This window comes from Peromyscus maniculatus, chromosome 8 (genome assembly GCF_049852395.1).
Source record: "Peromyscus maniculatus bairdii isolate BWxNUB_F1_BW_parent chromosome 8, HU_Pman_BW_mat_3.1, whole genome shotgun sequence".
Taxonomy (NCBI): domain Eukaryota; kingdom Metazoa; phylum Chordata; class Mammalia; order Rodentia; family Cricetidae; genus Peromyscus; species Peromyscus maniculatus.
The window spans coordinates 17,867,401-17,895,379 of NC_134859.1; the positions used below are offsets into that span (position 1 = coordinate 17,867,401).

The window sequence follows — 27,979 nt, forward strand, 5'->3', positions numbered from 1 at the left end:
TGACCTCTGCAAGGTGTCCTCTTGTCTATCCACTCAGCAGGGTTCTTTCTATCTTTTTTTTTTTTTTTTTTTTTTTTGGTTTTTCAAGACAGGGTTTCTCTGTGTAGCTTTGCGCCTTTTCCTGGAGCTCACTTGGTAGCCCAGGCTGGCCTCGAACTCACAGAGATCCTCCTGCCTCTGCCTCCCGAGTGCTGGGATTAAAGGCGTGCGCCACCAACGCCCGGCAGGGTTCTTTCTATCTTAACGGCCCACACTACACTAGTGTAGATCAGGGCTCAGCCAACAACCCACGATGATCCAAAGTCTCCTGCTGTGTAATCAGCTTAACGGGGTGCATCATGGCACTGAGGATGATCCATAGTGATGAGAGATGCTGCAAAGTCCTGTCCTGGATCCTTCTTGGCCATTCCTCTGACCCAACCGTGAGCCTCACCTACTGATGATGTCGGTCTAGTCAGCCTTCTGGGTGAACGGTCTATCTTCCCCATGATGCTAGGCCTCACTTCTAGTTTCTCCTTGTCTCCATAAGACCCAACTCACCGTGGAAGTGACTGCTCATTGCTGAGTTAGCAGTAACTTCAACCACCGTGTCAGTGGGCTCAACCCCAGCTGCTGCATTTCTTGGAGTGCTCAGATGCCAGATTCTGCTCCAATGCTGCCAAAATGTGGTGTCTTCCACATTTGGACACAGGTGTCCCCACACAGCATCTTGAGTTCAATGGACTGTCTTCGCCTTGCCGGCTTCTGGAGCATGAGTGATTTCCCAGAAACGTGACTAAGTACGTGTAGGCCCTACTGAGCCAGGCTCAGGTTTTCTGGGTCCTGGGGCCCATGTCACCGAATCTCGCATACAACATCTAGAGTGCAGGGTATCCCAGGGGCTTCTTTTTAGTGTCCCTTTGCTATGTGGTGCCCTCTCTGCAGCCTGATTCTTGGTGCATCTTCCGGGTTGCAGAGGACAAGTGGCTAGGAGTGATTCATCTACTTCTGGTAGCCAAAGGGCTCAAGAAGGGAAATAGCGTGGGGGCTCTTGTAAACATCACTCAGAGGACCTGGGAAGATGTCTCAATTAGATGCCAGTGTTTCTCTAGGAAAAGAGATGCGTCTATCTGGCACGCTTGAGTAAGCACGGGCCTCGGACCCAAGTAGGTCCAGAACGATTGCTGCTTCAGACCACTGGGACAGCACAGAAGTCGGTGAAGGGATTGGGAGAGGTAGAGAGCAGTCCATGCAGCCAGGCTGACGCAGCGCCGCAGATAACCTCCTCAGACCTAGTACAATCGTGATATGGACTACGGACATAGCCCCTGGCGCAGTGAGACTCCGGCGGTGAGGACGCCCACCGGAGCATTGCCCAGAAGTCCCTCGCAGAGCATCCTGGGAGCTGTAGTCCATTATCTCCCCGGATCCAACGCACCTCGTTACGCTGGCATGAGGGTAGCACCTGAATCGGTGGACTGAGCGGCTCCTTCCGCGTTGCGAGAGGGAGATACCAGGGGAAGAGGGCAGGGACAGGGCGGTCCGTGGACTACAACTCCCGGCGTGCCTCGAACGACGTCGCTCTACCCTGTGGGAACCGTAGTCCCGGCGCGATTCCCAGTGCCGCGTGCGCCCCTGACGCGCTGTAGCCGCGGGCCCCGGCTGGGCGCCACGCTACGGAGGAGGCGTAAGGCGTACCGGGTGGGCCGGGCGGGACGGCGGGCTCTACGGAGGCGGCGTAAGGTTGCCGGGCCGGGACTGGAGCTTGGGGGCCGAAAACGCGCTAAGCCGGCGGAGTATCGCGGCTGGCGCGGAGGGGCCCTTACTGCCCTCAGGTAGAAGTTGTGGGTCAACCGACTGAGGGCCGGCACCAGGGCCGCGCCCGCCCAGCCCGACCGCGAGCGCTGAGGAGGCGCCGCTGGCTCGCTAAGGTGAGTTCCAGGGTAGGCGGCGGGCCAGCCGGCCTAGGGCTCTTAGAGCTCGGCCTCGGGGCATCAGCCCGGATGTTCCGTGTTTGCCTTGGGAGCAGCAGCCTGGCTTGTGGCGAGCTGGAGGGGGGGGGGGGGGGGGGAGGCTGGTCGTGTGGGTCACTCCAGGCCAGCCCAGGAACCTCAGACGCAGGCGACCCTCGGTGCCTGCCTGTCCTTGAGTGCCCTCTTGTCCCGGACTAAGCGTTGGCCCACACTCTAAGAAGGTGTACGTAGTGGGGGCACCGTCTGCAGAAACCTGCAGCTACCTGGGGCGGCAGCGGGAGTAGCGCGTAGGGCGTCCTGTGTGCCCCCCATCCCACACTTCCTTCTGCTTTTGTGGGCCTGTCAGTAGGCCGGGAAAGTTACAGAGTGGCCCCTTGACAGCTGCGGGATTTTCTTTTTGTTGTCCGAAAAGGGGGTCCTTCTGGGCCTGATCCTAGAACCCTGTTGTGTGGCCAGATGGCCCTTGCTGCGCTGGCTCTCAGGGTCCCTGGAGTGCCTGTAGTTGGTTACTAGACACTGGTAACAGAACCGTGAATCACCTAGACTATAACAGGATCCCTTCCTGAGCTTCAGGGCTCTAAGCACCCAGGCCCAGAACCTGAGAATCTTCGTGGTGTTTGGGGTCGGCCCTGCAGTTGAGCAATGCATGCATCAGGAAGAACCTCCACTCAGTAAGGAACTGTGAGTTCTGCTCCTCCAGTGGCAGTTTCCCCTGTCCCAGGCTGGAGAACTGGAAGTCACAGATGTGTAGCTTGCCTCCGACGTTCTCCAGAGTCTGGCTGTCAGAATGCCCTCAGGACCACAGTTCTGTAGGATAGGACAATTGTGTCTAGCTGAACGGCAACCTTGTTTCCATGAGGTAGCTGATCCTGCTTCCTTTGAGGTCCTTCTGCTCTAGAGAGATGTGATCATTTCTTTTCCAACATCTGAGGATCCCTGAAACTGTTTGAATGGCAGACAGGTCAGTGTCCTCGAGGAACTGGCCATGGTGTCTTAGAGCAGGAGGAGCAGTTGCACATCTGTGTAGAGCCTCAGCTTGTCCTCCAGGAGAAATGGGTTACTTTGCCCTCCATCCTTGGATCTGGGCTTTGCCCTAGTTCTGACTATCAGGCTTTGCCTACTCCCAAGCCTTCCTGGCCCCTCTTGACATTATCCAGGCCTCAGGGCAAAACAGGTAAGCCCCATTTTACAGATGAGGAAACTGAGGCTGTAGGACAGCAGTTGTCAGGGGAGGGGTAGGTGGAGTTCTAAATCTCCGAATCAGAATCTGCTTCCACATTCTCATTGGTGACCTTTGAGAGAAGAAGAGCCTTTTTGGTGGCCTAAAAACCCTCACTGTATATGCTGTTGATGAGCTGATCAGTTAAGAGCCCGAGGAAGGTAGAGTGGTCCTTTGTCCAGCCCTGTGGTCTTTAATGTCAGCTGCCCCTCACTGTACTAGCCAATTGCTGGGGCTGAGAGGGGAAAATTAAATGGAAAAAAAAGGAAACACATATACAGAAACCCAAGATCACTGGTGACTTGTCACATTATTTTGTCCTGGTTTGTACACTGCTTGGCATGGGAGGCTAAATGAGAGAAACACAACTATGGTCTTAAGGCTCTGTGCTTAAGCCTAGAAAAGGGACACTTCCTGTCCCCACCCCTCCCCCTCCCCAGAGGTGTGGATTGTTCTTTTTCCTGACTGTGCATCTCTTGACTGCCCTATCCTCTGGTCCCCACTTCATACTGGCTATGTCACCTGACAAGCAAAGAGCATCCTGAAATGCATGTGCTCCTGGTTCCAGAAGCTCTAACTAGTCTCCTGATTCCTCGGGCTGGATGCAGTCTCTGCCATTTGGCCTTTCCACATCCCCAGTATGTCTTGGCTGTCTGGAGCCACTTGACCCCTATACCTCTGATATCATTGTGGCTTATCCCCAGGGCTCTACTGGGGACAACCCAGCTTCTTGAGTCTCCCCAGCTCAAGTCATGTGTGTTATTTCTTGGCAGGTCCTGGTACCCAACTCAGTCCAGCCCTACACTGAGCAGGTAGCCAATGAGCATCCTCAGTTGGCTGCTGACCATTGGTAGCGTTGGGTCAGTTGACTTCTAAAGTTGAAGAGATCTTCTGATCCGAAAGGGCAGCATGTGATCGCTATGGAAACAAGCCCCTGGCCTCATCTTGTTTCTCAGTCTTAGAAGTGAACTTACCAGCCTAGGACCCTTGCATACGTGTCACTGAAAGGAGGCAGAGGAAGCTGTGGGTTGAGGCTGTGCTGGGAAACCAGCTTAGCCGCACGATTGTCACTTTGTGGATCATAGCATGGCTGTGTGGAAAACTCGTGACCAGTGGACCAAAGAGCATCTTAATGTGGGCAACATGTTGCCTCCCAGGCTCGTCCTACTAGGCAAACAGTTTTCGGGGGTGGGGTTATAGGAGGACAGGAATACTCGACCACAGTGTGGATATACAGGAGTGATAGTGTGGGGCCCTCAGGTGAGTCATCATAAGATGCTGGATAGCCTGACTATTCTTTGTACTCTTCTACACAAGCTCCATGTGGGAACCAGTGATGTAGCCCCTCTGTAAGGATTCACCCGGCACCGGGGCAGGCTTGCTCAAGTCTCTGCACTGGCCTCAACTCTCTTGTGCTGACAAATGCATAGTCATGGCTCTCCTGCTGCATATCCCGTGTCTCAGCTTCCCTGATGCTGCCCTCCCCACTTCCCTGGTGGCTAAGCTGGAGGATGGGCTTCGAGAGAGCTTTGGGGAAACATATCGATAGTTGCTGTTTGAAAATGTCAAGGTGCAGCCATGCCTGCAGCTAATAGTCAGGGTGGGAAGGCAGCAGAGTACTCCCTGCTGTAGAGGGTGCTCCCATGCCCTCCTCCATGGTTCTTACAAAGTTGCCCTTTGGATTTAAAGAACTAACTGGCTTTCTGTCCCTTTCTTGATCTTGCTGACCATACACCATTTGATGGAAAAATCAATGAGTTCTACAGCTTTCTGGAGCCCCTGTCTTCTGCAGATGTGGAAAGGCCAGAGCATAGTAAGAAAGGAAGTGCTGAGAGACGTGCTATGGCCTCCTCACTCCTAATCCAGCAGTGAGCCTGAGTGTGCTATGATTCTTGTTTTTTCCATGGCAAGGACACCAGGCTACCTTCTATCTTTTCTCTTAAAATTGTATTCCACATTAAACAACACTGAACTTGTGAACTAAAACTGAAATCTTTTGTTTTCCTGGCAATACCATTTTGAAAAAGATAATGTGCAGCTCCAGAGACACAGAAGGATGTTCAGTGACCATTTCCCTGTCCCGGAGGCATCTGGGCCAGCATGTAGATGCCTCAGACTATCCTTGCCTCAGAGGCCAGATGCAGAATCCCAGCCTCAAGAACTGCTATAGTTCACCTCAACAGGATTAGTGTGTCTCATTTGTTCTGAATAGGTCTACAGCTGGAGGCCCCACTGCTGTTGTGAGGCCCAACCTTGAATTTGTGTGAGCACTTGTGTGTATGTGTTTGCCAGGGCAGGATTTCTCCGTGTGGCCCTGGCTGTTCTGGACTCACTCTGTAGACCAGGCCGACCTTGAACTCAGAGATTCACCTGCCTCTGCCTCCTTCCCAAGTGCTGGGATAAAGGTGTGCACAACTATACCTCACTCCAGCCTCAGTTTTTTACTTCTGCATGTGAGCTGGAGAACAGGAAGTACTTGGCAAAAATGGGGGAGCGGGGGGAATCTAGAACCAAGGTTGAGAACTACTTTGTAATGTGTTCTGGCTTCATCTCCCATTTAGGAGGGAGGGTGTAGGACGGCACCCTTCTTCCTAAGGCTTTTATCCTGCACTTGGCCCTTAGGTGGAGTTTGTCATTTTCAGTGGAACATCTGGTTCACTTGATGAGTTCAGCTTGCACCTTTCCTCTTGTGTGCAGGTAGAGGGTGATGGCCACTGTCTCCAGTGTTGTTCCTAGGAGAAGGCAGTGGCCTGGAAAGGAAGTGCAGGGTGAGGACCCATGAGTATCCTGCCTGGCATGGCAGCATCTGCCATAGTAAGCAGGAGCTGAAAAAAAGCAGAGCTTTGCAGCTTGAACAGTGGTTACCCATTGGCAATTGGAATGACGGAGTAGTGCCAGGACCTGAGTCCAGGGAATCTTGGGGACACCCTGCTGTTCCCTTGAGCCCTGCCCCAACCTGGGCACAGTTCCCTGGCAGTACCTGGACAGCCTAGGCTTCCTTGCCAACTACTACTGATCCGTGGCCCTGGAGATGAACTCTGCCCAAGGGCAGAGCCAACGTGAGGAACATCAAGGCAGGATCTTGAATAACCCCTTCTGTTGTCCTACAGTGTAGAATTAGCCACAGGCTCGTTTGCCATGGAACAGGTCGCTTCCTGTGACAGTGGCAGTGAAGAGCCAGCAAACCGTGTTGTCCCCTGTGGTCTCTGGCTGTCGAACAGACACACTTTTAAAGGGAAGGAGTCCCTGAGTAGCATATGCTCAGGTGGGGCAGTAATGAAGTTCTCCAAGAGGCTCTAGCCGTAGCACTGTAGACGAGGGCAGAGCCTGAGCCATATGGCCAGTCAAGACTCGGTTGCAGGACTTTGGCCCATGCAGATAATCCCAAAGCCTGCATTTGGCATTCCTGGGCCAGAGTCCAAACCCTGATAGGAGGAGCATGCTGTCTTGGTGAGTACTGCAGTGGTAGCCTCTTCAGAGGCCCTTTCCCAAGGCAGCAACCCCGGTGTGGGCACATTGGCATCTTGTCATCTGTGGCCTCAGGTGAGCTAGTTATCAAGTGCTGTGGCTTGTTGGTTGGCTTGGTGGACGGGTCAGCAGAGTTGAGGTGCTTGGGTGGGAGGGAGGAACCCCTTTCTCTGGGCCAGTGCTCTCTGGTGACCAGCCTTGCTGCCCTGCTCTGCCAGCTGGGTTCTCTGGCTTTGCAGAAACTGTTTTTGGAAAAGCTATGCTAGTGGGGCTTGGTCCTGTCACTTGGGCCTCATACTCTCCTGGATGTACCACCTGAGATGTCTCCACTATGGCCTGCCAATGACACCCACATGGGGTTATTGCACTATAGGGTATCTTGGCCAAAAAGAGGCTCAAAGAGCTGAGGGTGGTCTATTTCTTGGGAGGCACTCCGCCTATCTTCAGGGAATGCTGTTCAGCCAGTTCTCACAGGGTTGAGTCCTCCCCTGGGGTAGATCCTAGCCTAGTTTCTTGGAGGGAGGATTCACTTCCTGTCCCCAGGTCACTTCCTTAGGGCTGGCCTTGGTATCAGCTGTCTGTTGGACAGCGTTGCATCTCAACAGTGGCTTGTTCTTGGCTTCAGATCTGGACTGGCTGCTTCCTGCCCTGGTGGGTACAGTGCTAAGGTATGGTGGGTAACTATTGGTGCCAGGTGGGGCTAGGACTGCTGCTTTCTCTTGCCATCCCCTGTCTCAAGAGAGGAGGAATATTGGGGTTACTGAAGTTACAGTGGCAGAGGATGTCCCTTCGTAAACTTTTCAAGAGGAAGGGCTTGTGTGGTAGGTTCTCTATCAGTTGGTGTGGAAACCCCATCTGCTCTTGTTCCCTGGGGTTGGGCACTGTGCTTAGGGTACTCCCAAATGGGGATACAGGGAGACATTGCACTTCCTATACCAAGAGCTCTAGAAACACAAGGTACAGTAGGTTTCCCTGGCCTTGACTTGGTTGATATCCCCAGATTGTCCTTCTGGGGATGAGGCATCCCACAAATCCTTGGAAACTCTGGGCAGGAAGTACTGACTTGGCTGTGGTGTGTGGGGCAAAAAGACAGGCTATACCAGGGGACCCTCACATGGGTTTACAGCCCTTAGGTTTCATGGCTTGTGAGGACCATGATGGTCCCCACCCAGCCTCCAGCCCTGAGCACCCGTGAGGAAGAATGAGGGGCCTGTCCTACTTCCAGGTGGGCTGTCATGACCAACACCTTCTCTCAGAGGGCCCTTAGAGCTGAAGGTGAAGCTGGGGACAACAGAGAGGACTTGGCCTCCTGACTGAGAGTACCCCCTTGTGTGGCTCTCTGCAGAGTCCATGTCATCCTGTCTTCTCATGCTTGTCCTGGGGGCTATTCTCCAGCTGCCCTCAACATATGCAGAGACCATCTTACACCAAGGCTGGGGACATGCTAATACATCCTGATAATTAATACTTTGTCTTTCAGAGCAATGGCATCCCTTGCTTCCTTGAGGCCAGATCTAGGCCACTGTCCCATTTAAAAGTAGAACAGTTCCCAAATGCAAATAAGGGAGGAACTGGCTGGTAGGTCTTGGAGTGGGAAAGGCATAAGTAAGCCCCAGGACTAAGAGGATGGGCGAACCTATCTCTTAAGTCTTGTGGTCCTTAGTACCCCTGCCCCTTCTGCCTCTCGTTGGAGGCTGATGTGGCTACACGTAAGTCATGTAGCAGTGAGACAGTGTCAGTGGTAGGGTCTCTGAGAATCACTGTTTGCTGGGTCCAGCCTCCTAAAAGCCTGACTTGCAGTGGAGGTCAAAGGGTGTTTGCTGAGCATACAAACTGGAGCCACAGGAGGAGCAAGGAAGTGCTCTCGGGAGTGGGGAGGGTCCTGTCCACCAACGAGCCCTGTATGAGAGGACAGCCCGTGGGATGGCTCAGGTCTGCTGTGTCCAGCTGGGGGCTGTGCTGTGTTCTTATGAAGCCCTCTCCTTCCTGTTCTCTTTGCAGTACAGCCTAGGCAACCAGAATGTGAGCAAAGACTGGACCCACCTGTGTTGGCATTCTTCCGTGTCCCTGCCTATTACCACATGCTAATTATACTGGAGTGCTCTGGCCTAGATGGGGAGACCTGGGAGGGGCCAGCCTCCTTCATTCAAAGAAGGTCCCAGTGTCCTTGGCCAAGTGCTGTGGGTGTGATAATTACTTCTATAGAGTGTTGGCCAAGCCAGAGAAACAGCCAGCCCTCTCTAGCTAGGGCTGCTGCTGGATTCCCTTTCTACCCTTCCAGTGGTCCCTGAGTGCAGTTGTCAGAACCCAGAAGGAAAGCCTGTAGAACCTTTTACACAGCTGCCTACCATACACGTGGAGTTACCAACCACCAAGGCTACAGAAGGTGCTGGGGCCTACAGTTGTGCCTGAAAGGCCAGCAGAGGGAAGGTGGGTTTCAAGAGACGTGACACGTGCTTATAATCCTACACTTGGGAGACAGTGGCAGGAGGATCAGGGTGGAAGAACATCCTTGGCTACATAGTGGTTTAGGCTAGCCTGGGATACATGAGATCCTGTCTCAAAACAAGCAGAGACATACTAATACCAGCTTCTTGAGGTTAGAGGGCCACCTAGGCCAACAAAGAACTGGTAGCCAACTGCTCCCTGGTGTGTGTGTTGGGGGTTAGGGGAGTACTAAGACTGTGCCAGCATCTTTCAGGGGCCCTTAGTCAAGACAGGGGCTTCTCAGCACACCAAGAGACTCTCTTCCCTAACAGTAGCATGGAGAGTGTTGCTCTTCCGCCTGCCTTTCTTCTTTGTTCTGCACACTTAGGAAAAGAAGAATGTGCTGTCTCCACCCTCCCAAGAGATACTATGCTCAAGGAAGGCATCCCTAGTGAGCAAGCACCGAGGCAGGAGGAGGATAGGCTCAGGACAGGATGGCAAGAGGGGTAGGTAGGGATTATAGGAACTGTGAGGCAGACAGCACTCAAGCCCATGCAGGACTCTAGTATTTTCTGGAGGAACAGGTAATCCTCCTGGAGGCAGATAGACAGCCCAGGAGTATAGTGCCTGCTTCACAGTGACCGTGGCAAGGCCCAGTGTTGGCATTACATCACCTCAAGACCCTGTTGTAAGCAGTTTCTGCCCATGGGCATCTCTGCTGAGCTCAGCCTCCAGCACTCTTCCTCCCTCCCTGCTCAGGGTTTGAATATGAGAGAGGAGCACCAGAAATGCTGGGGTACACTCCTCACGGGGGGCTCTCATGTTGCCAGGGCTTGTAGGTTTGGGGGTTGTTCTGGCACGGACACAAGCACAGGAGAGGCAGGTATACTGGGTGACCATTATAATTTGGGACTGATGGGTAGGAGCATGTGTTGCTGGGCCCCTGAACAAAATCCTGCCACCATCAGTTAACTGATGCCCCATACAAAGCCACCAGCACATGAGGCTACTGAGTCCCATGAAGTGGCATGTCTATATTGAGCTAGAAAACAAACTAAAGCTCTTGATTAAGGCCAAGTGCCATGGTCATGCCTGTAATTGTACTCAGGAAGCTGAGGCAGGAGAATCGCTGAAGGAACAGTCGGGGAGCACTTGCGGCATCTCGTGCTTTATGAGCTCTGAGAGAAGCCACAGACAGCGTATAAATAAATAAGCACAGCCTTGTTTAGCAAAACCATTGGTTGACACTGAAGTGTGAATTTCAAGCCAACATTGTAGCTAACACTTATGATCACAGCACTTGGTAGGCAGAGGCAGGAGGAGCCTAAGTTTAAACCCAATCTGGGCTACATAGTGAGACCCTGCCTCCAGAAAAAGGAGTGTGAGTGTGTGTGTGTGTGTGTGTGTGTGTGTGTGTGTGTGAGAGAGAGAGAGAGAGAGAGAGAGAGAGAGAGAGAGAGAGAGAGAGAGAGAAAGAGAGAGAGAGAGAGGTTTTAGTTTTAATTCACGTAAATTTTGTTTCTCCTACCCTTTTCCTTTTGTTTTCTTTCTTTCTTTTCTTTTTTGGTTTAAAACTAACTCTGTAGACCAGGCTGGCCTTGAATTCACAGATTCACCTGCCTGTGCCTCCCAAGTGCTGGGATTAAAGGTGTGCGCCATCACCACCTGGCTTGTTTTATTTTCTAGCCATTTCAAAGTATGAATTAAAAGCTTTCAAGTCTCACACGGTCACCAAGCCAATAGGGCCAGTCCCTTGGCAAAGCAGCCTCTCACAGGCTAACTCAGAAGGTAGTTGGGAAATGCTGCTTCGTGGGAGAATCAGCTAGTTCTGATTGAGATCTCTTGGTGAGAGGTTGCAGAACTACCTGGCCCAATGCCTGGGTGTGTTGGAGAGGGTTTGGGCTTGATTCTGGTGGTCCCCTCAGGTGTCAAGTGCTGACTCTCAAAGGTACTACACAGGCTGTTACCTGTCATGTGGGGCTGTCCCTTGAACCTGCAGTACTTTGTAGGTGTGTCTCTCAGCTCATTATATCAGTCTCCCCTCATCTACACCCCAATACCAGAGTCAGTGTTACAGAGGCTTACTCAGAAGTCACAGAAAGTGCGGTCAGTGGGGGATAGGAAACCCAGGGGTAGGAACTGCCGAAACCAGGACAGGTTGGTGCTGTACCCAGTCAGAGGGCAGCGTAGCTACACACCTTAACCTAGAGTCCAAAGAGGGACCCATGCACATCCAGTTTCCCTGTGTGTGTTATCTCCCCACTGCCAAGTCCTCCCTGTCCCAAAGACCACACTCAGATTTGTTTGGTTTTGCTACACACACACACACACACACACACACACACACACACACACCCCGCCCTTAGCCAGCAGGTGTCAAATGGCTCTCCCTGCAGCACAAGCGGTCTGCTCTCTTGCTCGGGCATGAACAGTTTCTTAGGTTCCCTGGCATTTGCCTGGTAAGTGTGTGTTTACACAGTCAGCTGCTGCCCTTCTAAAGGCACAGTTTGGTCCTGACCTCTTAGATCTTCAAGTAGCATCCCGCTCTGCCCTTTGCTCCTTCACTTTTTCCCTCCCTGTGGGCTAAATGTCTCCTTGACAGTTTCTTCTGTAATAAGGCAAGCCTGTCCTCCTAACTGGGAAATAAAGGCCCCCTGAGGACTGGAGACAAGTTTGAGGGGGACGATGGGTTTTCAGATTAGGATGATAACCTGAAACCCTAATATACCACAAGTCAGGGAGTTGCAGCTCCATTTGCTGCTGGCCTCTGGCCTCTGGCCTATATTCTCTTGTGGGGCTTGTCTGTGGGATGTGCTGAGTACTTTAAAGTCATGCCTAGGTCCCTGAACCTCACTTTCACCTTGTGTACCCTAGACCACTTGGCATGCTGGGAAACTCACCCAGGGCCTAGAGTTTCATCTGTGTGAATCACACTGTTTCTTTTCTCTTTTTATTCTGTTCATTGTTGTTGTTGTCTCACTGACCAGCCGGCTGCCCTTTCTCCGGTGTGGGCCCTCTCCTCTCTCCATGCTTCCGTTCGCGTGCCACCGGCCAGAGGTGACCAGGCCCGGCTCTCTACGTGGCCACTGTCAGGGGGGCCATGGGGAGCTCTGCCTCCTCCCTGGCTGCCGAGACGGAGTCAGACCACGGCTTCCCTGGGGGGCCATCCTACCCCGGACCCCCAGCAGCAGCTGGCTGGTGTAGGAGCGGCCCTGGGGAGACTGTCTGGGGAAGTGCTCTGGTCACCAGACAGCACCCACGTCCCCGGGCCCGAAGGTAAGAAGGTGGGGAGGGGCAACCCTGAGGGGTCTTAAGCAGGAGACCGCTTTTTCAGTGTGTCCCTGCTTGGCACAGATGCTTGCTCAGGACACGGCTTTCTGTTTATCAGTGCTCTCTGGCAGCTCATTTCCCCTGAAGGTGCAGGAGCTCATCCGATCTGGGGTTATTGCTGCTCCTGGCTGGCAGGCCTGGGACTTTCCTTTGCCTGAGGTTCTACTATGGCCCACGGTTGAACAGTGCTTGCCCAGGGCCTGCTGAATTCCTGTGAAGGCTGTCTGGATACCCCCTGCCTGGGAGGCTGATGACTTCAGCCCTTGTAGCTAGCTAGCATGCATTAAGAGTGCTGGCTTGCTTCACAGGGTTGTCAGAATTGAACACTGCTTCCCTTCCCAACCTATGGTACCTGTGCTCCAGTATGGCAGCCTCTAGGGATGCCATCCGGCTCTGAGGAACCACAGGGGCCTTCCTTTATCTGCAAGTCTTTTCTAAGGCATGCATGTCATTAATTCCTTTTGGAAGGGTTTCTGGCACCCCCTAAATATCCAGGACTCCACCTCAGAGAGGATGCAGACCTAGTAGATCTCTTCTAGAGAACCCAGGTAACACTGATCTTTTCTTTACTCAGAGAAGTACTTGGCTGTGACTTCTACAAACCAGCTCACTTACCCATCTGCCGGGCATAGGAAGTTAGCTGGGCATAGAACGCAGACAAGAGACTGCCTTCTGAGGTGCCTTTAACACCAAGATCTGAGATGGCAGACAAGTGACCTTTTGGAGCTGCTGGAAGGTGGCACTGAGTCCAAATGTATCTATTTAGTAGTCACTCTAGTCACTGGGAGACTCAGGCACTGGGAACTCAAGGTCTAGAGAGACAGGACAAGTAGAACTATGGAGGGATCTTGAAGCACTGTTTCTCGTGTGCATGAAGGCATGACAGTGCCCCTTCACCTTAGTATTGCAAGATGCTCCAGGCAATGCCTCAATGCAAGTTTTAACTCCTTTAGGCCATTTTATTGGAATGTGACTTATATGCTGACTTAGTTTTTCTATTGCTGTGATAAAACACCATTGGCCAAAATCAACTGGGGAGAGAAGAGTTTGTTTCAGCTTACAGTTCACAGCACAGTCCATCACTGAAGGAACTCAGGGCAGAAACCTGGAGGCAGGAACTGATGCAGAAGCCATAGAGAAGAGCTGCTTGCTGGGTTGCTCCTCTTGGCTTGCTCAGCTTGCCTTATAGGATCCAGGGCCACCAGGCCAAGGGTGGCACTGCCTACACTTATCATCAATCATGAAAATGTACCACAGGCTTGCCCACAGGCCAAATAGTGGGGGTATTTTCTCAATTGAGGATCCCTCTTCCAAAATGACTCCAGCTTGTATCAGGTTGACATAAAACTCCACACACCATCAAATTCACCTGTTATCAATGTATGTTCAGGTCATTTTCAACCAGTTCATAGCTTTGTCCCAACAGCCTTATGAGTTAGTTTGCATCTGAAAGAGATCCTGTTTGCAGTCACTCCATCCCCAGGTAGCCACTGACCTGCTTCCTGTTTGTAGGTTTACCTTTTCTAGAGATTTCACATGTGACTTGGGTGTCTGACTGGCTGCTTCTTTCACTCAGCATCCTGTCCTTAAGGTTCATCCACATTGCAGCATGGACCTCCTTCCTTTACAGGCTTCAGTGGTATTTTATTGTAAGAATAAGCTACCCTTGGCTTGTCTGCTCATGAATAGTATGTTATTTCCACTTAGCTTTTATGATGCTGCTTATAAACATTCGTGCTAAAGGTTTTTATGTGGGCATCTGTTTAGTTGTTTTGGGTATATCCCTGACCTGGAGCTGCTGTGTTGGGTAAGCTTATACACCATTCTGAGGAACACTGCTGTCTGGGGGTTGGCCCTCTCACATTCCCACTAACAGTGTTGACAGGGTTTTGGTGGCCCCTGACTTCGCTAATGCTTGCTCTCATCTGTCTTTGAGTCTAACCATCCTGCAGGGTGTGCAGTGGAGCTTTACTTGATTTAATTTGCATTTTTCTGATGGCTGATGGTGTTGAACATCTCATGTTTTCATATATGTGTGTGTGTATATATGTATGTATGTATCTCCTGAGGAAAAAATGTTAAGAGTAGAATTGCTAGGCCTGCACTGTGGCTTTGTGTGCTGAGGCTATATGTTGGACTTGTTTTCTCAGTCTTGTGTCAGTAAGCAGTGCTCCAGCAGAGAATGTCACCATGTACATGTCACATGGGTGGATGGCCCTCCTGCTTTTACATTTACACACTTTCACTAAGTTCGTGTGTGTAAATGAAAGTTCAAGGTTCATTGTTGTTTAATTTTTAAGTGAGGTTTTTAGGGGGGCAAGAGGGGTTACTCAGCATTGTGTATCACACCTATAGCTGCAGAATTTGGCAAGCTGAGGCAAGAGGCAAAGTAAGATTGCTGAGCATTTAAGGCAACTTGGGCCACATAGTGAGTTCCAGGCCATCCAGGGCTACTGAGTGAGACCCTTTTTCAAAAAACAAATGTAAAAGCACAAGATTTAAGGGGCTATAGAGTTGGCACAGTGGTTAATGCACTTACCACTCTTCCAGAGGACCTGGGTTCAGTTCACATTGTGGCTCATAGCCATCTGAAACTCTGTTCCTGGGGATCTCTAGGGGTTCCAGCATGTCCATGGTACATATACATACACTCAGGCACAAACACATATGCATGAAATTAAATATGTGTGTACAAATATATATATTTAAAGCACAAGATTTTTTGAGGCAGGTGGATCTCTGTAAGTTTGAAGCCAGCTTGGTCTACATAGTGAGTTCTAGGATAGCTAGGGCTACAAAGAGAGACCCTGGCTCAAATTAAATAAATAAATCACAAGATTTTTAAATCCAGAACTATGGCCAGGCATGATGGTGCATACTTGTAATTCCAGCATTCTAGGGGTGGAAACAAGAGGATCGGGAGTTCAAGTATAGCTTGGGCTATGTGAGGGAAAAAAAATTAAAGACATCTAGAACTGTTTGGCTGGACATCTGAGATAAAGCAAGGAGGTGGGATTAAGAGGAGAGTGGTCAGGCAGTGGTGGCGCATGCCTTTAATCCCAGCACTTAGGAGGCAGAGGCAGGAGGATATCTGTGAGTTTGAGGCCAACCTGGTCTACAGAATGAATTCCAGGACAGGCTCCAAAGCTACACAGAGAAGCCCTGTCTCGAAAAACCAAAAAAAAAAAAAAAAAAAAAAAAGGAGAGAGACCCAAGACTTGAGGATGTGTCTTTACTCCATATTACTCCATCCTCCTGCCAGGCCCTTACCCTAAATAGGTGTCCCCAATATGTACTAGTTCCCATGGGCATCCAGGTTGAATCAGAAATCAACAGTGTTAATGATCTGGAAGAAGCCATACATATCCAAACTAGAGAGAGGATGGACATCAGAGGGTTGCTGGGCTAGATGGATGGTAGGAAGGCAGGAAGAGACACTACTACTCTGTGGCCACCCTTTGGGACTCCTTCCCCACATGTGTGTGTACTCACACAGAAGTAACACAGCACAAGCATGGGAAACAGCAGCCTTTTCCCCAGCTCTTGCAGGGTGCTAGGTGGGCAGGGAGAAGCATGGGGCAGAAATTAGCAGCCATAGCAGCCCCTCACCTTTCAGGACTGCCCCCCCCCCCCAGCATAGCTACTACTCTCCTTTTTGGTAACACCCATTGTGTGGATAAAAAGGCAGCTCACATAGCTGAGCCCAGGTCAAGGTGCACCTTCTCCCCCTCCTCCACCCACTTGAGAGCCCAGTATAGGAACCCTGCTATGTCCAGCCTCACCTGGCTGGTTAATCAGTAGACAGTTGATTCAGGCGTTGGCTGCCCAGGGACAGAGACAAGGAGGACACACCCATCCAGAAAAACTGAGTAGGCCAAACTGTGGTCAGCCTAGGAGAATAGCCTAGGAAGGGAGACACTACCCTCACCCTTATACAGGCCCTCAAGACAGTCTACCCTGAGCACAAATTAGGGCTAAGAGCCTGGCAAGGGTAAGGCATGGAGCTGCTCTGTTGGTCAGGGGCATCCATCTTTTAGTGGCTAATGAGTAGCTTCCCAGTGCTTCCTCAGGTGGGTAGCTTTATTGGTTCTTCCTAAGAGGAGAAAGACTCATGCCATGACCACAGCAGGATGTAGCAACTTCTAAGTCCTCTGGGTGCTCACTCCCTGGTTACTCAGGTAAACTGTTGCAGCCTGTCACCTCCCTTTGCATGAGATCTGAGTGTTGCGATGCCCAGGAAGCTGAGAACAAAGCAAGTATTCTGAGTAGACTTCTGGCAGTTGACTCAGTTTGCTCTCTGTTGTGAGCCTGTCTTGAAGAGTTGGAATTACTTCTGTGAGCTCATGTGCCGTGATTTAGGAGTGTTTGTGTTGAGAATTCTAGAAAATCAAGTACAAAAACCCTTTTCAATTTCTTTTTACTTCTGGATCTAGGAGTCAAGCCCAGTACCTCACACATGCTAGGCAAGCACTCCGCCACCTAGCAACACTCCAGCCCTTGTGTGGAGAGTTCCTCAGGGTTTGCCAAAGTCTGTATGCAGATTTTATTGGGTCTTCAGCTCTACGCAGGCTTTTGCTGCAGACTTTGGAGGTGGTCTGGCCTTGCCTATGGACTTCAGGTCTTTAGCCATGGGTCCCTTCCCAGGCCTTGCAGTATAGGACTGGCCATGGACTATGGCATTAATCAAGTGAACTAAGGATGCTGAAGGGTAGGGGTCCTGTGAGGTTCATAGCTCACAGATGACCAGAGTTGCCCTAAGACTCCTTGGTCTTGGCAGATTTTCTGGTTACAGAAGACCCAAGCTTGGCCTCTGGCCAGTTTGTCCTATTTCCTAGGAACAAGTTTGATCTTTAGACTTTGTTCTTTGTTTTTTTTTTTTTTTTTTTTTTTTTTTTTTTTTTTTTTTTTTTTTGAGCTGTCCTATACTACAGATGGAGTCTTCTGATTTGGCTAAGAGTTTCCCGTGTGGTTCCCCTATCTACCTCTCATCCCAGTCAATGGCCAGGTTCCAGGTTCAGCTGGGCCAAAGCCAGACCCCGGCCACCCCGGCTGTTCCCTGAGATGAATGAGCACCTGGACTTCTTCCCTAGTTATTTTTCTTCTTGCTAGGACAGAGCACCTGACAGACCTACTGTGAGGGAAGAAAGACTCTTTAGCTTACGGTTCTGTGGTCCATATTCCATTGTGAAGGGAGGAGGTTTGCTGGGGGAAGTCAGGGCATCTCAGAGAGACCAGAGTGACCTGCCTGCCTCTGCCTTCTGAGTGCCAGGATTATAGGTATGAGCTACCACACCTGGCTCATGCCAACATTCAAGTCAGCCTCTTAACTATAAAGTTTATATAATTCCAACAGACAGTGGCATAGAGTAAGCATACCTCACAATCCAAAGGAGAGGAAGTGGGGCATAGCAGAGTAAAACAGGGCCAAGGAAGACCAAACCCCAAATTCCACACTCTGTCCTGCACCTGTAGCTTATTGTGAGCCTCCCGCCATCCACAGCACACACACAGCCTCTCTCTTCAGCCAGCTCCACTCTGTTCCTGCAGCTCTCCTCAGCAGACATCCGTGTCCTGGCTTCCCCACTATCGCGGGTGTTCATTGCATCTTGGAATTGACAGTCACAGCACCGTGCCTTCTGAAGGCCTTGCAGAAAATGTGACTAGGTATTCAGATATGTAAGCCTATGGGGCCATTTTCATTCAAACCATCATAGAAGGTATACAGTCTCTTATTCAAGGAAAGCATGGCCATGGGAGCATGAGGCAGCTGGTTGTGTTGTCTGCAGTAAAGAAGCTCATGCTTTCTCCTTTTTTTTCTTTTTTAAATACTAATTTATGTTGTGTGTGTGCACATGCATGCATGCCATGACTCACCTGTGGAGGCTAGAGGACACTTTATGAGAGTTGGTTCTTTCCTTCCCCCATGTGGGTCTCCAGATGTCAAACTCAGGCCCTCCTTCTCCCCTTCTTGTTTAATCTGAGATCCCAGTCTATGGGATGGTGGTGCTCACCTTCAGAGTGAGTCTTCTGGGCTAGGCGTGGTGGGACATGCTGTTAATCCCAGCACTCGGAAGAGGTAGGGGAGTCTCTGTAAGTTTGAGGCCTGCCTGGACTACAGAGTGGGTCTTCCGTCTTCGGTTAAACCTCTCAGGAAACACCCTCAAAGACACTGCCAAATGTGTCTTCTGTGTGATTCCAAATCCAGCCGAGTTGACAGTAAACATTAATTAACCATCACAACCTTCCTCAGCCTGTACGGTCAGTGGCCTAGGGCTGAATCAGAGAATGCCCCGAGAGTCCCCTAGGACATTTCATGAGGATTGACTTCCCTCAGGAGATTCCTGGGAAGGGACCTGTCAAACTCTCTGGGATACCCATCCTGCTTTTGCTATGAAGTAGATGTGCAGGTGGAGACAGTAGTGTTCTCATATGAGGGGGGTGTCAAGGGGCATCCTCTCTGCTGGCACACACTGTGTTCTGTCCTTAACCATGAGCCCTCACCAGGTAAAGGAGTTCAGGAGAGGGGTCTGGTGCTCTCCAGGCTCTGAGCCGAGCCTAAGCACTTCTCTGCCTGTCCCTCCTACACGGGAAGGTGGAATCAGAACCAACTCTGGGCCCCTAGGCAAGTCGTATTTTGGAGGGAAGAATTTTTTTTTTTTTCTGAAGAAGAATGTTTTCCTTCTTCTTGAACCAAAGGTTAGAAGCATAAGCTTTGTGCTTCATTGTAAAAAGCAATTGATTTTCCTAGAGGCAGAGCAGCTCTGGTCAGTTCAAACGATGGGTATTGTGAAGGTTATTTGCAGCTCGGCCCTGTCATGGAGCCCAGCACCCTTTCCAGCCTCCTGAGGGAACCGTCCTGGGAGCAGGCAGTCAGGCCAGGAGCACAGGAAACCTGCCTCCACACAAGCACAGACTGCACTCCATGTACTCTGTGCATTTGTCCCAAAGCCCAGAAGAATGTCAAGTTTTGGGGATAATGCAAGGTGCAAGCCTCATAACCTCAGCCTCTGTCCAGGCTCCCCCTGTGTTTGCTTTATGTCCTCACTGTGCTCAGGTAGCCTTTCCAAGAAGGATCCATACATCCTTCCAGTATGCACTGCCACCCTGCTACAAGCCCAGGTGTGGAGTGTGCCAAGCCCTAGGGAACAGGCCTGAATGCCCGGGTTCAGGCTCTGATTCTGCCCTGAACTGGGACTGGATGGGCGGAGCTGCAAAGCTGAGGATGCATACTGGGCAAAGGCTTACATTGTTCTTGACTGATGGCCACACCACCCCTATCCCTCCTGAACATGTTCTAGAACAGAACATTGCTCACCCCAAGTTGGCCACACTTTCCACATTGCTGGCTCTGCAGCCAGGCAGGCATCTCCCAGTCCCAGTCACCTTCCATGGGAAAGTGGTGTCCTGTTGCCCATGGAACATTGTGACTTGAGGCCTCAAAGGAGCCACACTAATCAGGTTCTTCCCTTGCAGCCACACACATTCTCCTGGGTCTATGGCCACAGTTGGGGAGTGGTCCTGTGCGCGCTGCACCTTCCTGAACCCTGCCGGCCAACGCCAGTGCTCCATCTGTGAGGCCCCCAGGCACAAGCCAGATCTTGACCAGATCCTGCGGCTCAGCGTAGAGGAGCAGAAATGGCCCTGTGCACGCTGTACATTCCGGAACTTTTTAGGCAAAGAGGCTTGTGAAGTATGTGGCTTTACCCCAGAGCCTGTTCCTGGAGCCCCTCTGCTGCCCATTATCAATGGGGTCCTGCCCAAGCCACCCACCGTCCTGGTGGAACCAAAGGGCAGCTGCAAGGAGGAAGCAGGCCCTGTGCGGACGGCAGGGCTAGTGGCCATGGAGCCAGCCAGAGGGCACACTGAGGAAGAAGAAGAAAAGGAGCAGGAGGACGAAGGGAAAGGGGCAGAGCCTGGCAGTGGCTGGGCATGCCAGCGCTGTACACTGCATAACACACCAGTGGCCAGCTCTTGTTCTGCCTGTGGGGGACCCCGGAAACTGTCATTGCCTCGCATCCCCCCAGAGGCCCTGGTGGTTCCCGAGGTTGTGGCCCCTACTGGCTTCCATGTTGTTCCTGCTCCATCCCAGCCTCTCCTCCCTGGGGAAGGTGCTGAGGCTGATTCTCCTTCTACCAGCCAGGGTCCCACCTCCACTGATCAGGAGCCCCCCAGGGTACCACCCTTCAGCCCCTTCTCACCCACCCTACAGAACAACCCTGTGCCCAGAAGCCGCCGGGAGGTCCCCCCTCAGCTTCAGCCACCTGTGCCTGAGGCTGCTCAGTCCTCGACCTCCACCAGCTCCAAAGGGCCCTCCCAGGGCCCTGGAAGAGCTGCAGCTGGGGCCTCCCGCCTCGCTGAGCTGCTGTCGGGCAAGCGACTGAGCGTACTGGAGGAGGAGGCCCCCGAGAGCAGCCCTGCCCGCTGTGAGTCGTGCAGTGACGTCATTGACCTGGCTGGAGACACTGTCCGCTACACACCGGCCAGCCCCTCCAGCCCTGACTTCACCACCTGGTCATGTGCCAGGTGCACACTTAGGAACCCCACAGCAGCCTCCAGGTGTTCAGCGTGTGGTGGCTCCAAGCTGCATGGTTTCCAGGAGCACAGTGAACCCCCTTCCCACTGCCCCGACTGTGGTGCCGACAAGCCTGGCCCCTGTGTTGGCTGCTGTGGACGAGCTCCCTCAGCACATAAGGCTGCCCGTCTCTTGCCTGATGGCCTGGGCCAGTGGGCCTGCCCTGCCTGCACCCTGATCAACGCGCCTCGGGCCAAGCACTGTGCAGCCTGCCACACACCACAGCTTCTAGTGACCCAGTGCCGGGGGGCTACACCCCTGAGGCGCAGGGAGAGCATGCATGTGGAGAAGCGGAGGCAGACAGACGAGGGCGAGGCCAAGGCACTCTGGGAGAACATAGTGGCTTTCTGCAGAGAGGTAAGTAGCCTCTTCTGAGGCTGAGAGCTAGCTTGGCCCAAGGTAACTAACATTTACCTCCACTATTGATGTCACACTCCCTCAGCTCACATGCCCAGGAGGATCCCAGACCTCCCGTGTGTAAACCCACCGAGAGATGAGGATACAGTGGGACTGTCCTACACAGGGCAGCATGCCCTGGGACAGCTCAAGGCTGGGGTACCTGGTGTTCCCTATGAGCTGCAGAGCCTGAACCCTGGGTGCCTGAACCCTTGGGTCAGCTCAAAGAGCAGCTGGAGCTGTGCCATCTCCCAGGCTAACATGCTCACTCTGGCCTGCAGTGTCATGGGCAGGGAGGCCATCTGTCCCCATGACCACTCAGGATCATCCATTCAGAGTTGCCTAGCACCGAGTTTGGTATAATGTGCAAGAGCCCCACCCCAGCCTTCTAAAGCTCTCTTGGGAGGGTGGGGTTTTTCCCCAAAAGGTAGAGTGGAATCATTCTGGGCCTGCGGCTGCCCTGCCCAGCCTGAGTGTCCGGCCATGGTCCCTGCAGAATAGTGTGAACTTTGTGGATGACAGCTTCCCCCCCGGGCCTGCATCTGTCGGCTTCCCAGTGGGCGACAGCGTCCAGCAGCGAGTGAAACAGTGGCTGCGGCCCCACGAAATCAACTGCTCTGTCTTCAGGGACCACGGCACCCCGTGGTCAGTCTTCCACACCCTGAGGCCCTCTGACATCCTACAGGGGCTGCTGGGGAACTGCTGGTGAGGCTCCAGGTTCCTGCCAGGGACAGACAGGCTCAGGGGAGGATGGCGGCTACTGGTCCAGTTCTGGGCATGTTGTGAAGTTGTCTGGCTCCGTCCAGGTTCCTGAGTGCGTTGGCAGTACTGGCTGAACGTCCCGACCTCGTGGAAAGGGTGATGGTCACACGTAGCCTATGCGCAGAGGGTGCCTACCAGGTGCGGCTGTGCAAGGACGGTACGTGGACGACAGTGCTGGTGGACGACATGCTGCCCTGCGATGAGGCTGGCTTTCTGCTCTTCTCACAGGTGGGACGGCAAGGTGGGAGGCAGGGCCGGGAAACCGGGCAGCCCGTGACTCTGATCCCTCCCCCAGGCACAGCGGAAGCAGCTATGGGTGGCCCTCATTGAGAAAGCGCTGGCCAAGCTGCACGGCTCCTACTTCGCCCTCCAGGCAGGGCGTGCCATTGAAGGCCTGGCCACACTCACCGGTGCCCCCTGTGAGAGCCTGGCGTTGCAGGTCAGCTCCACTAACCCCCGAGAGGAACCTGTTGACACTGACCTCATCTGGGCCAAAATGCTGAGTTCTAAGGAGGCTGGGTAAGAGACAGTCACTGCCATGGCCTGTGGCATTGTGAGGAGAAAAGAGGTAGAGTTGTGGGAGAGGTGGGGAGCAGTACCCTCTGACTGCCTGCAGCTAGCATGGTGCTCTAGTGCAGCTAGCCATCGCCAAGAAGTCTAACTGGCATTCCATTCTAGGTAGCCACCCTGGGAAGAGCCCAGATCTCATTACTTCCCACTTAGGAAAAGGCAAGAGTCCACAGAGGGACCCTGAGGAGTGGGAGGAGGTGTTCTGAGACATGCCACACCACGGTCAGCACTGTGAATCTTGACATCCCTTTCCCAAGGCCTAGAAGAGTCTAGACCCAGAGACCTACAGAAGCCCTAGACCTGGTAGTGGATGTCGAAATCCCTGCCTCCAGCTGAACCATTTCAGGCCTAAGCCTTCAGAAACCAGCTTGTTCTAGCCCAGGCATTCTGAGCTCATCCATAGTGGGCCAGTATTTCATCAAAGCATATGTCACATGGGTCCCAGACTGTACCCCCACATTCAAGAAGGTCCATCTCCCCTGCTACCTATCCATTCCATCAGCCAAGGTCACTCTGCCCACACAGGTTCCTCATGGGTGCCTCCTGCGGAGGAGGTAACATGAAGGTAGATGATGCTGCTTATGAGAGCCTGGGTCTGCGCCCCCGCCATGCCTACTCCATCTTGGATGTTCGTGATGTTCAGGGCTCCAGGTAAGGGTCCAATTGGCTGAGGGTAGACAAGTGCGTGAACACAAAGCACATAGTCTTGGTTCTCAGTCCTGTTATCTACAGGCTCCTACGACTCCGGAACCCATGGGGCCGTTTCTCCTGGAATGGCAGCTGGTCGGATGAGTGGCCACACTGGCCAGGGCACCTGCGAGCCGAACTCATGCCACATGGCAGCAGTGAGGGTGTTTTCTGGATGGAGTATAGTGACTTTATCAGGTACCTGGATGCCCTCACCTGTCCCATGGCCAGATCCTCAGGGAGCTGGTCTAGATAAGCAACTTGTCCATGTCCCAGCTCCTGCAGGCCTCTTTTTTTTTTTTTTTGGTTTTTCGAGACAGGGTTTCTCTGTGTAGCTTTGCGCCTTTTCCTGGAACTCACTTGGTAGCCCAGGCTGGCCTCGAACTCACAGAGATCCGCCTGGTTCTGCCTCCCGAGTGCTGGGATTAAAGGCGTGCGCCACCACCGCCCGGCTCCTGCAGGCCTCTTAAAGGCAGCTCTTGGTCTGGCCGTGGAATTTAGGTCTATAAGAAGCAGGGCTTGTGTGTGTGTGTGTGTGAGATTCTGCACCCCCATGGTGTTCAGGAAACAGTCAGTTTACCATCGCTGTGACAGATACTGGAGAGGAACAGTTTAAAAGCAGGAGTGAATAGGTATGGTAGCATGCATATCTGTAATCCCAATGCTCCAGCAACTGAGGCAGGAGGACCCCAAATTCCTGAAGTACATAATGAGTTCCAGGCCAGCCTAGGCTATATGAGACCCCATCTCAAAAACAAAAGCAAAACTTAATTTGCTCATGGCTTCAAAGATTTCAGCACATGATCAGCTGACTCCATTGCAATCGATCTGGTAAGGCAGAAGGGTATGGCAGAGCAAAGGTGCTTACCTCATTGCCTTCAAGAAGCAGAGACAGACAGGAAGAGGCCAAATATGTCCTTCAAAGACCAGGCCTCCAGTGTCCTACTTCCTCCAACCAGGTACCACCTCTTGATAGCCTGTTCATTCAGCTTTGAACTCATCCATGGCTTCACCCGCCGATGAGGTCAATTCCTCCTGATTGCAGTAGCATCACCAGCTGGGGACCATAGCAGGGTTCCCTCCTAGAGAAGGGCTTCCTGCTTATCAGTCCTTTCCTGGAGAGATGCCAGGGGCTCCCAGGGCAGGGAGGGAGTGCTAGGAGATAACCAAGAGAGAGCAGTGAGGCAGGGAGACTGCCATGCATGCTGGAAGCTGAGCAACAAAGGCCCGTAGTGTGAGCACTGCGTCCCAGGGCTGGAGCATTGAGCTGCACTCTGCTCAGTCACCCTTTCTGCTCACTGTCTAGGTACTTTGACTCTGTGGACATCTGCAAGGTACACTCAGATTGGCAGGAGGCGCGGGTTCAGGGAAGTTTCCCAAGCACTGCCAGTGGACCAGTGGGTGTGACGGCACTCACGGTGCTGGAGCGTGCCTCACTGGAGTTTGCCCTCTTCCAGGAGGGCAGCAGGTAGGCAACAGGTTGAGCACGATACCAAGCTAGAAGCTCATGGCTGTGGCCACATGAGCACCCAGCCTATTGTCTCTGGCCCTCAGGCGCTCGGATTCAGTAGACAGCCACCTCCTGGATCTGTGCATCCTGGTATTCCGGGCCACTTTTGGCACTGGTGGCCGCCTGAGCCTGGGCCGCCTCTTGGCCCACAGCAAACGTGCTGTTAAGAAGTTTGTGAACTGTGATGTCATGCTGGAGCCTGGCGAGTATGCTGTGGTGTGCTGTGCCTTCAACCACTGGAACCCTGCTCCACCAGGGCCCCCTGCCCAGGGTAAGGGCCCCAGCCAGATGAGGCCCACACCCACCTTCCCACCCTCCGAGCCCCAAAGCCCACCCACGGGAAAGCTGCTGGCTCCCTTATCCACACCCCCCACAGCCTCCAGCCCCTCAGCAGGGGTCCCCCGAGGTGCCCCCGAGCCACCCGGCCACGTACTCGCAGTGTACAGCTCCAGGCTGGTCATGGTGGAGCCGGTGGAGGCGCAGCCAACCACACTGGCCGATGCCATCATCCTGCTCACTGAGAGCCGGGGCGAGCGGCATGAGGTGGGTGGGGTCCTGATGGGGGAGGGCCGCGGGTGGGCAACCACCAGCCCTGGCCCACCCACCCTGTGCCTGTGCCCAGGGCCGAGAGGGCATGACCTGCTACTACCTGACTCATGGCTGGGCGGGGCTCATCGTGGTGGTGGAGAACCGGCACCCCAAGTCCTACCTGCACGTGCAGTGTGATTGCACCGACAGCTTCAACGTGGTGTCCACGCGTGGCAGCCTGCGTACCCAGGACAGTGTCCCACCCCTGCACAGGTGGGTACCTGCTGTTTTTTCCCTACCCTAGGCCCTGGTCTCCCACTGGTCCTCATCAGCCTTGTCCTGCAGGCAGGTCCTGGTGATCTTGTCCCAGCTGGAAGGCAATGCTGGATTCTCCATCACCCACCGCCTGGCACATCGCAAGGCAGCCCAGGCCTTCCTCAGCGACTGGACAGCCTCTAGGGGTACCCACAGCCCCCCACTCACACCTGATGTGGCCGGTCTACATGGACCCCGGCCACTATGACTACAGTTCCCCAGGGCAGGGGCTATGTGCAGATCCACCCACCTGCCCTCCCCTACATGCACTTTATGAGGGAGACCCCCAATGGAGGATGCTTGAACCGGAATCTCAGGACCCTGCCCAGGGAGCCACCGGCTACAGGGTGCAGCCTCCCCTGGGCCTCCCTCCCCTCCTCCTCCACCCCAAGTACCCTCAGTCCCCACCAGGCCTCCCAGCTGCCATGCAGAATACCTCGAGCCGGGTGGGTTTCATTCCAGTACTTCTGTCCTGAGCCCTGGGGACAGCTTCAGGTGGCCAAGGCCGAAATGGGGCTGGCCTTCCCTGTGAATATGGGGTCACTTGCTATAGAGAGGCATCCCAGATATGTGTTCACAGAACCAAATCTGGGGGTTCAGAGGCCATGATCCTGCCTTGAGAACCTGGGTAACCCTCTGTGGGGGCTCCGATCTGCCGCTTCCCCCCTTGGTTTGTTCCCAAGCCCAACTCCTTGCCTAATGAGCAGGGTCCTGATAGCCCTGGCACATGAGCAGCGCATTGCAGGAAGCAGATGCCTGATGGCCATCAGCCAGGGCTTGGGGACAGCTGCCCCTCCTGCAACACTATGCAATTCCTGGAGCACCTGCCAGGATCGAAGCCATGATGGGGTGGCAGGTCGGAAGCCAGACCCAGCCCAGCTGTCTGGAGAAGCGCTTTGTCCTTAGCTTCCCTGGCCACAATCGGCACTGTCCCATGGCCTCAGTCTGTCCACCAAGAAGGACACCCCACCCCAGTCCCGTTACAGGCACATGTAAGGTGTGACTGATTACTCCCTTCCCTAGATGAGGGAGCCAAGCTGCCCACCTGCCCAGCATTCCCCTAGCTGCTTGTCAAAATCAGAGCCCTTACCTGCCACATGGACGCCTGAGTCTTTTCCTGGGCCCCCACCTGGCTGCCACTGTCCTGCAGCCCCCTAGGTAGTGGGCAGCTCACACACCCACTATCCTTGCCTCCATGGGGCTTGCGAGGGTTTTTATACCTAAAGAAACACTCCCCTCCCCTCTGGGCCCCCTTTTACTCTGAGCTGTGAATATTTTTAACCCTGTAAATAGGACCAGCTCTTCGAACACAGAGACTATTTTATCAGCTATCAGTCCCTTCCTTGTTCGATGACTCCATAGGCCGTTTCCACTCAGGCTCCAAGGACCAAATAAAAGCGTTTTGTTTTGTAAGGGAGCTTTCAGTCTTTTGTCACCCTCCCTGTCCCTACACACACAGAAACAAGCTATTCCAAAGGCCAGTGTGGGGGTCTCCTGGATAGATCGGGTCAGAAGAGTACCGGGGACTGTGGGGTGACGGTTCGTGCTTTTGCCCGAGGTCAGATGAGCTGTGAGCCAGGCAGATCCTCCAGAAGTAGTGAGTGTCCACCAGGTGAAACAGGCTGGAGGCAGACCCTAGGGTCTTAGCCCGCAACCAGGTAGGACCAACATGGTGGGCAGGACAACATGTGTGCAAGTGTTTTTTCCCTTCCTGCACTGGGAGGGATGAAGGCTGTCGGAATCCATCAGTCACCAAGAAGGAGCAGATGGAGCCAGAGGGTGAGTGGGACTGTAGCTGCTGCTCTCTTCTTGGCTGCTGTGCTGTGGCCCCTCCCAGCTCGGTGCAGACTGGGCCCATCTCCTATCACAGGTGACGCTAAGCCGCTCAGCCCATCTCTGGCCAGCAGCCCAGGCCCCTTCAGGAGCTAGAGGATGCCCCTGGGCAAGCGGGGGCTGGGGGTTCACGGCCGGAGAGCACCGCGTAAGAGGCCTGTCACAGGCCAGCCCATCGAATGTGAAAGCAATTAAAGCCACCAGCAGTGTTCGCTCCAGGCGGGCCTCGGGCAGCGGGGCAGCTGCCACAACACATCTCACCTCGCCGCCCACAGCGCCTTCCCTGCCCCGATGCGGCTGCGCACCAGGCTGGACCTTCTCCTCCAGTGGAGGGGCAAGACTTGCACCTATGCATACTTGTGGCAGGAGCCAGCTCTGGGCACCTTTGCCAGCTAAAGATCAGTTCCTCT

The 27,979-nt window shown here is 53.3% G+C and overlaps 1 protein-coding gene across 17 annotated transcripts; it reads left to right on the plus strand.

Moving 5' to 3' along the window:
* Nucleotides 1-1,591: 1,591 nt before the first annotated feature.
* Nucleotides 1,592-27,149, plus strand: Capn15 (calpain 15). Of its 17 annotated transcripts, none has more exons than XM_042283752.2 (13): nucleotides 1,683-1,910; nucleotides 12,054-12,342; nucleotides 19,870-21,325; nucleotides 21,861-22,069; nucleotides 22,171-22,354; nucleotides 22,422-22,645; nucleotides 23,222-23,347; nucleotides 23,414-23,581; nucleotides 24,690-24,851; nucleotides 24,938-25,164; nucleotides 25,270-25,436; nucleotides 25,516-25,694; nucleotides 25,767-27,149. In XM_042283752.2, the coding sequence occupies exons 2-13, from the start codon at nucleotides 12,167-12,169 to the stop codon at nucleotides 25,942-25,944; spliced, it is 3,456 nt and encodes a 1,151-aa protein (XP_042139686.1). In that variant the 5' UTR covers nucleotides 1,683-1,910; nucleotides 12,054-12,166; the 3' UTR covers nucleotides 25,945-27,149. The 17 variants fall into 17 exon arrangements, 11 of the variants coding, with proteins under 11 accessions (XP_076434224.1, XP_076434226.1, XP_076434228.1 ...); XM_006978831.4 differs by having other exon boundaries at nucleotides 23,429-23,581; XM_076578110.1 differs by having other exon boundaries at nucleotides 23,429-23,581; nucleotides 25,771-27,149.
* Nucleotides 27,150-27,979: the final 830 nt, after the last annotated feature.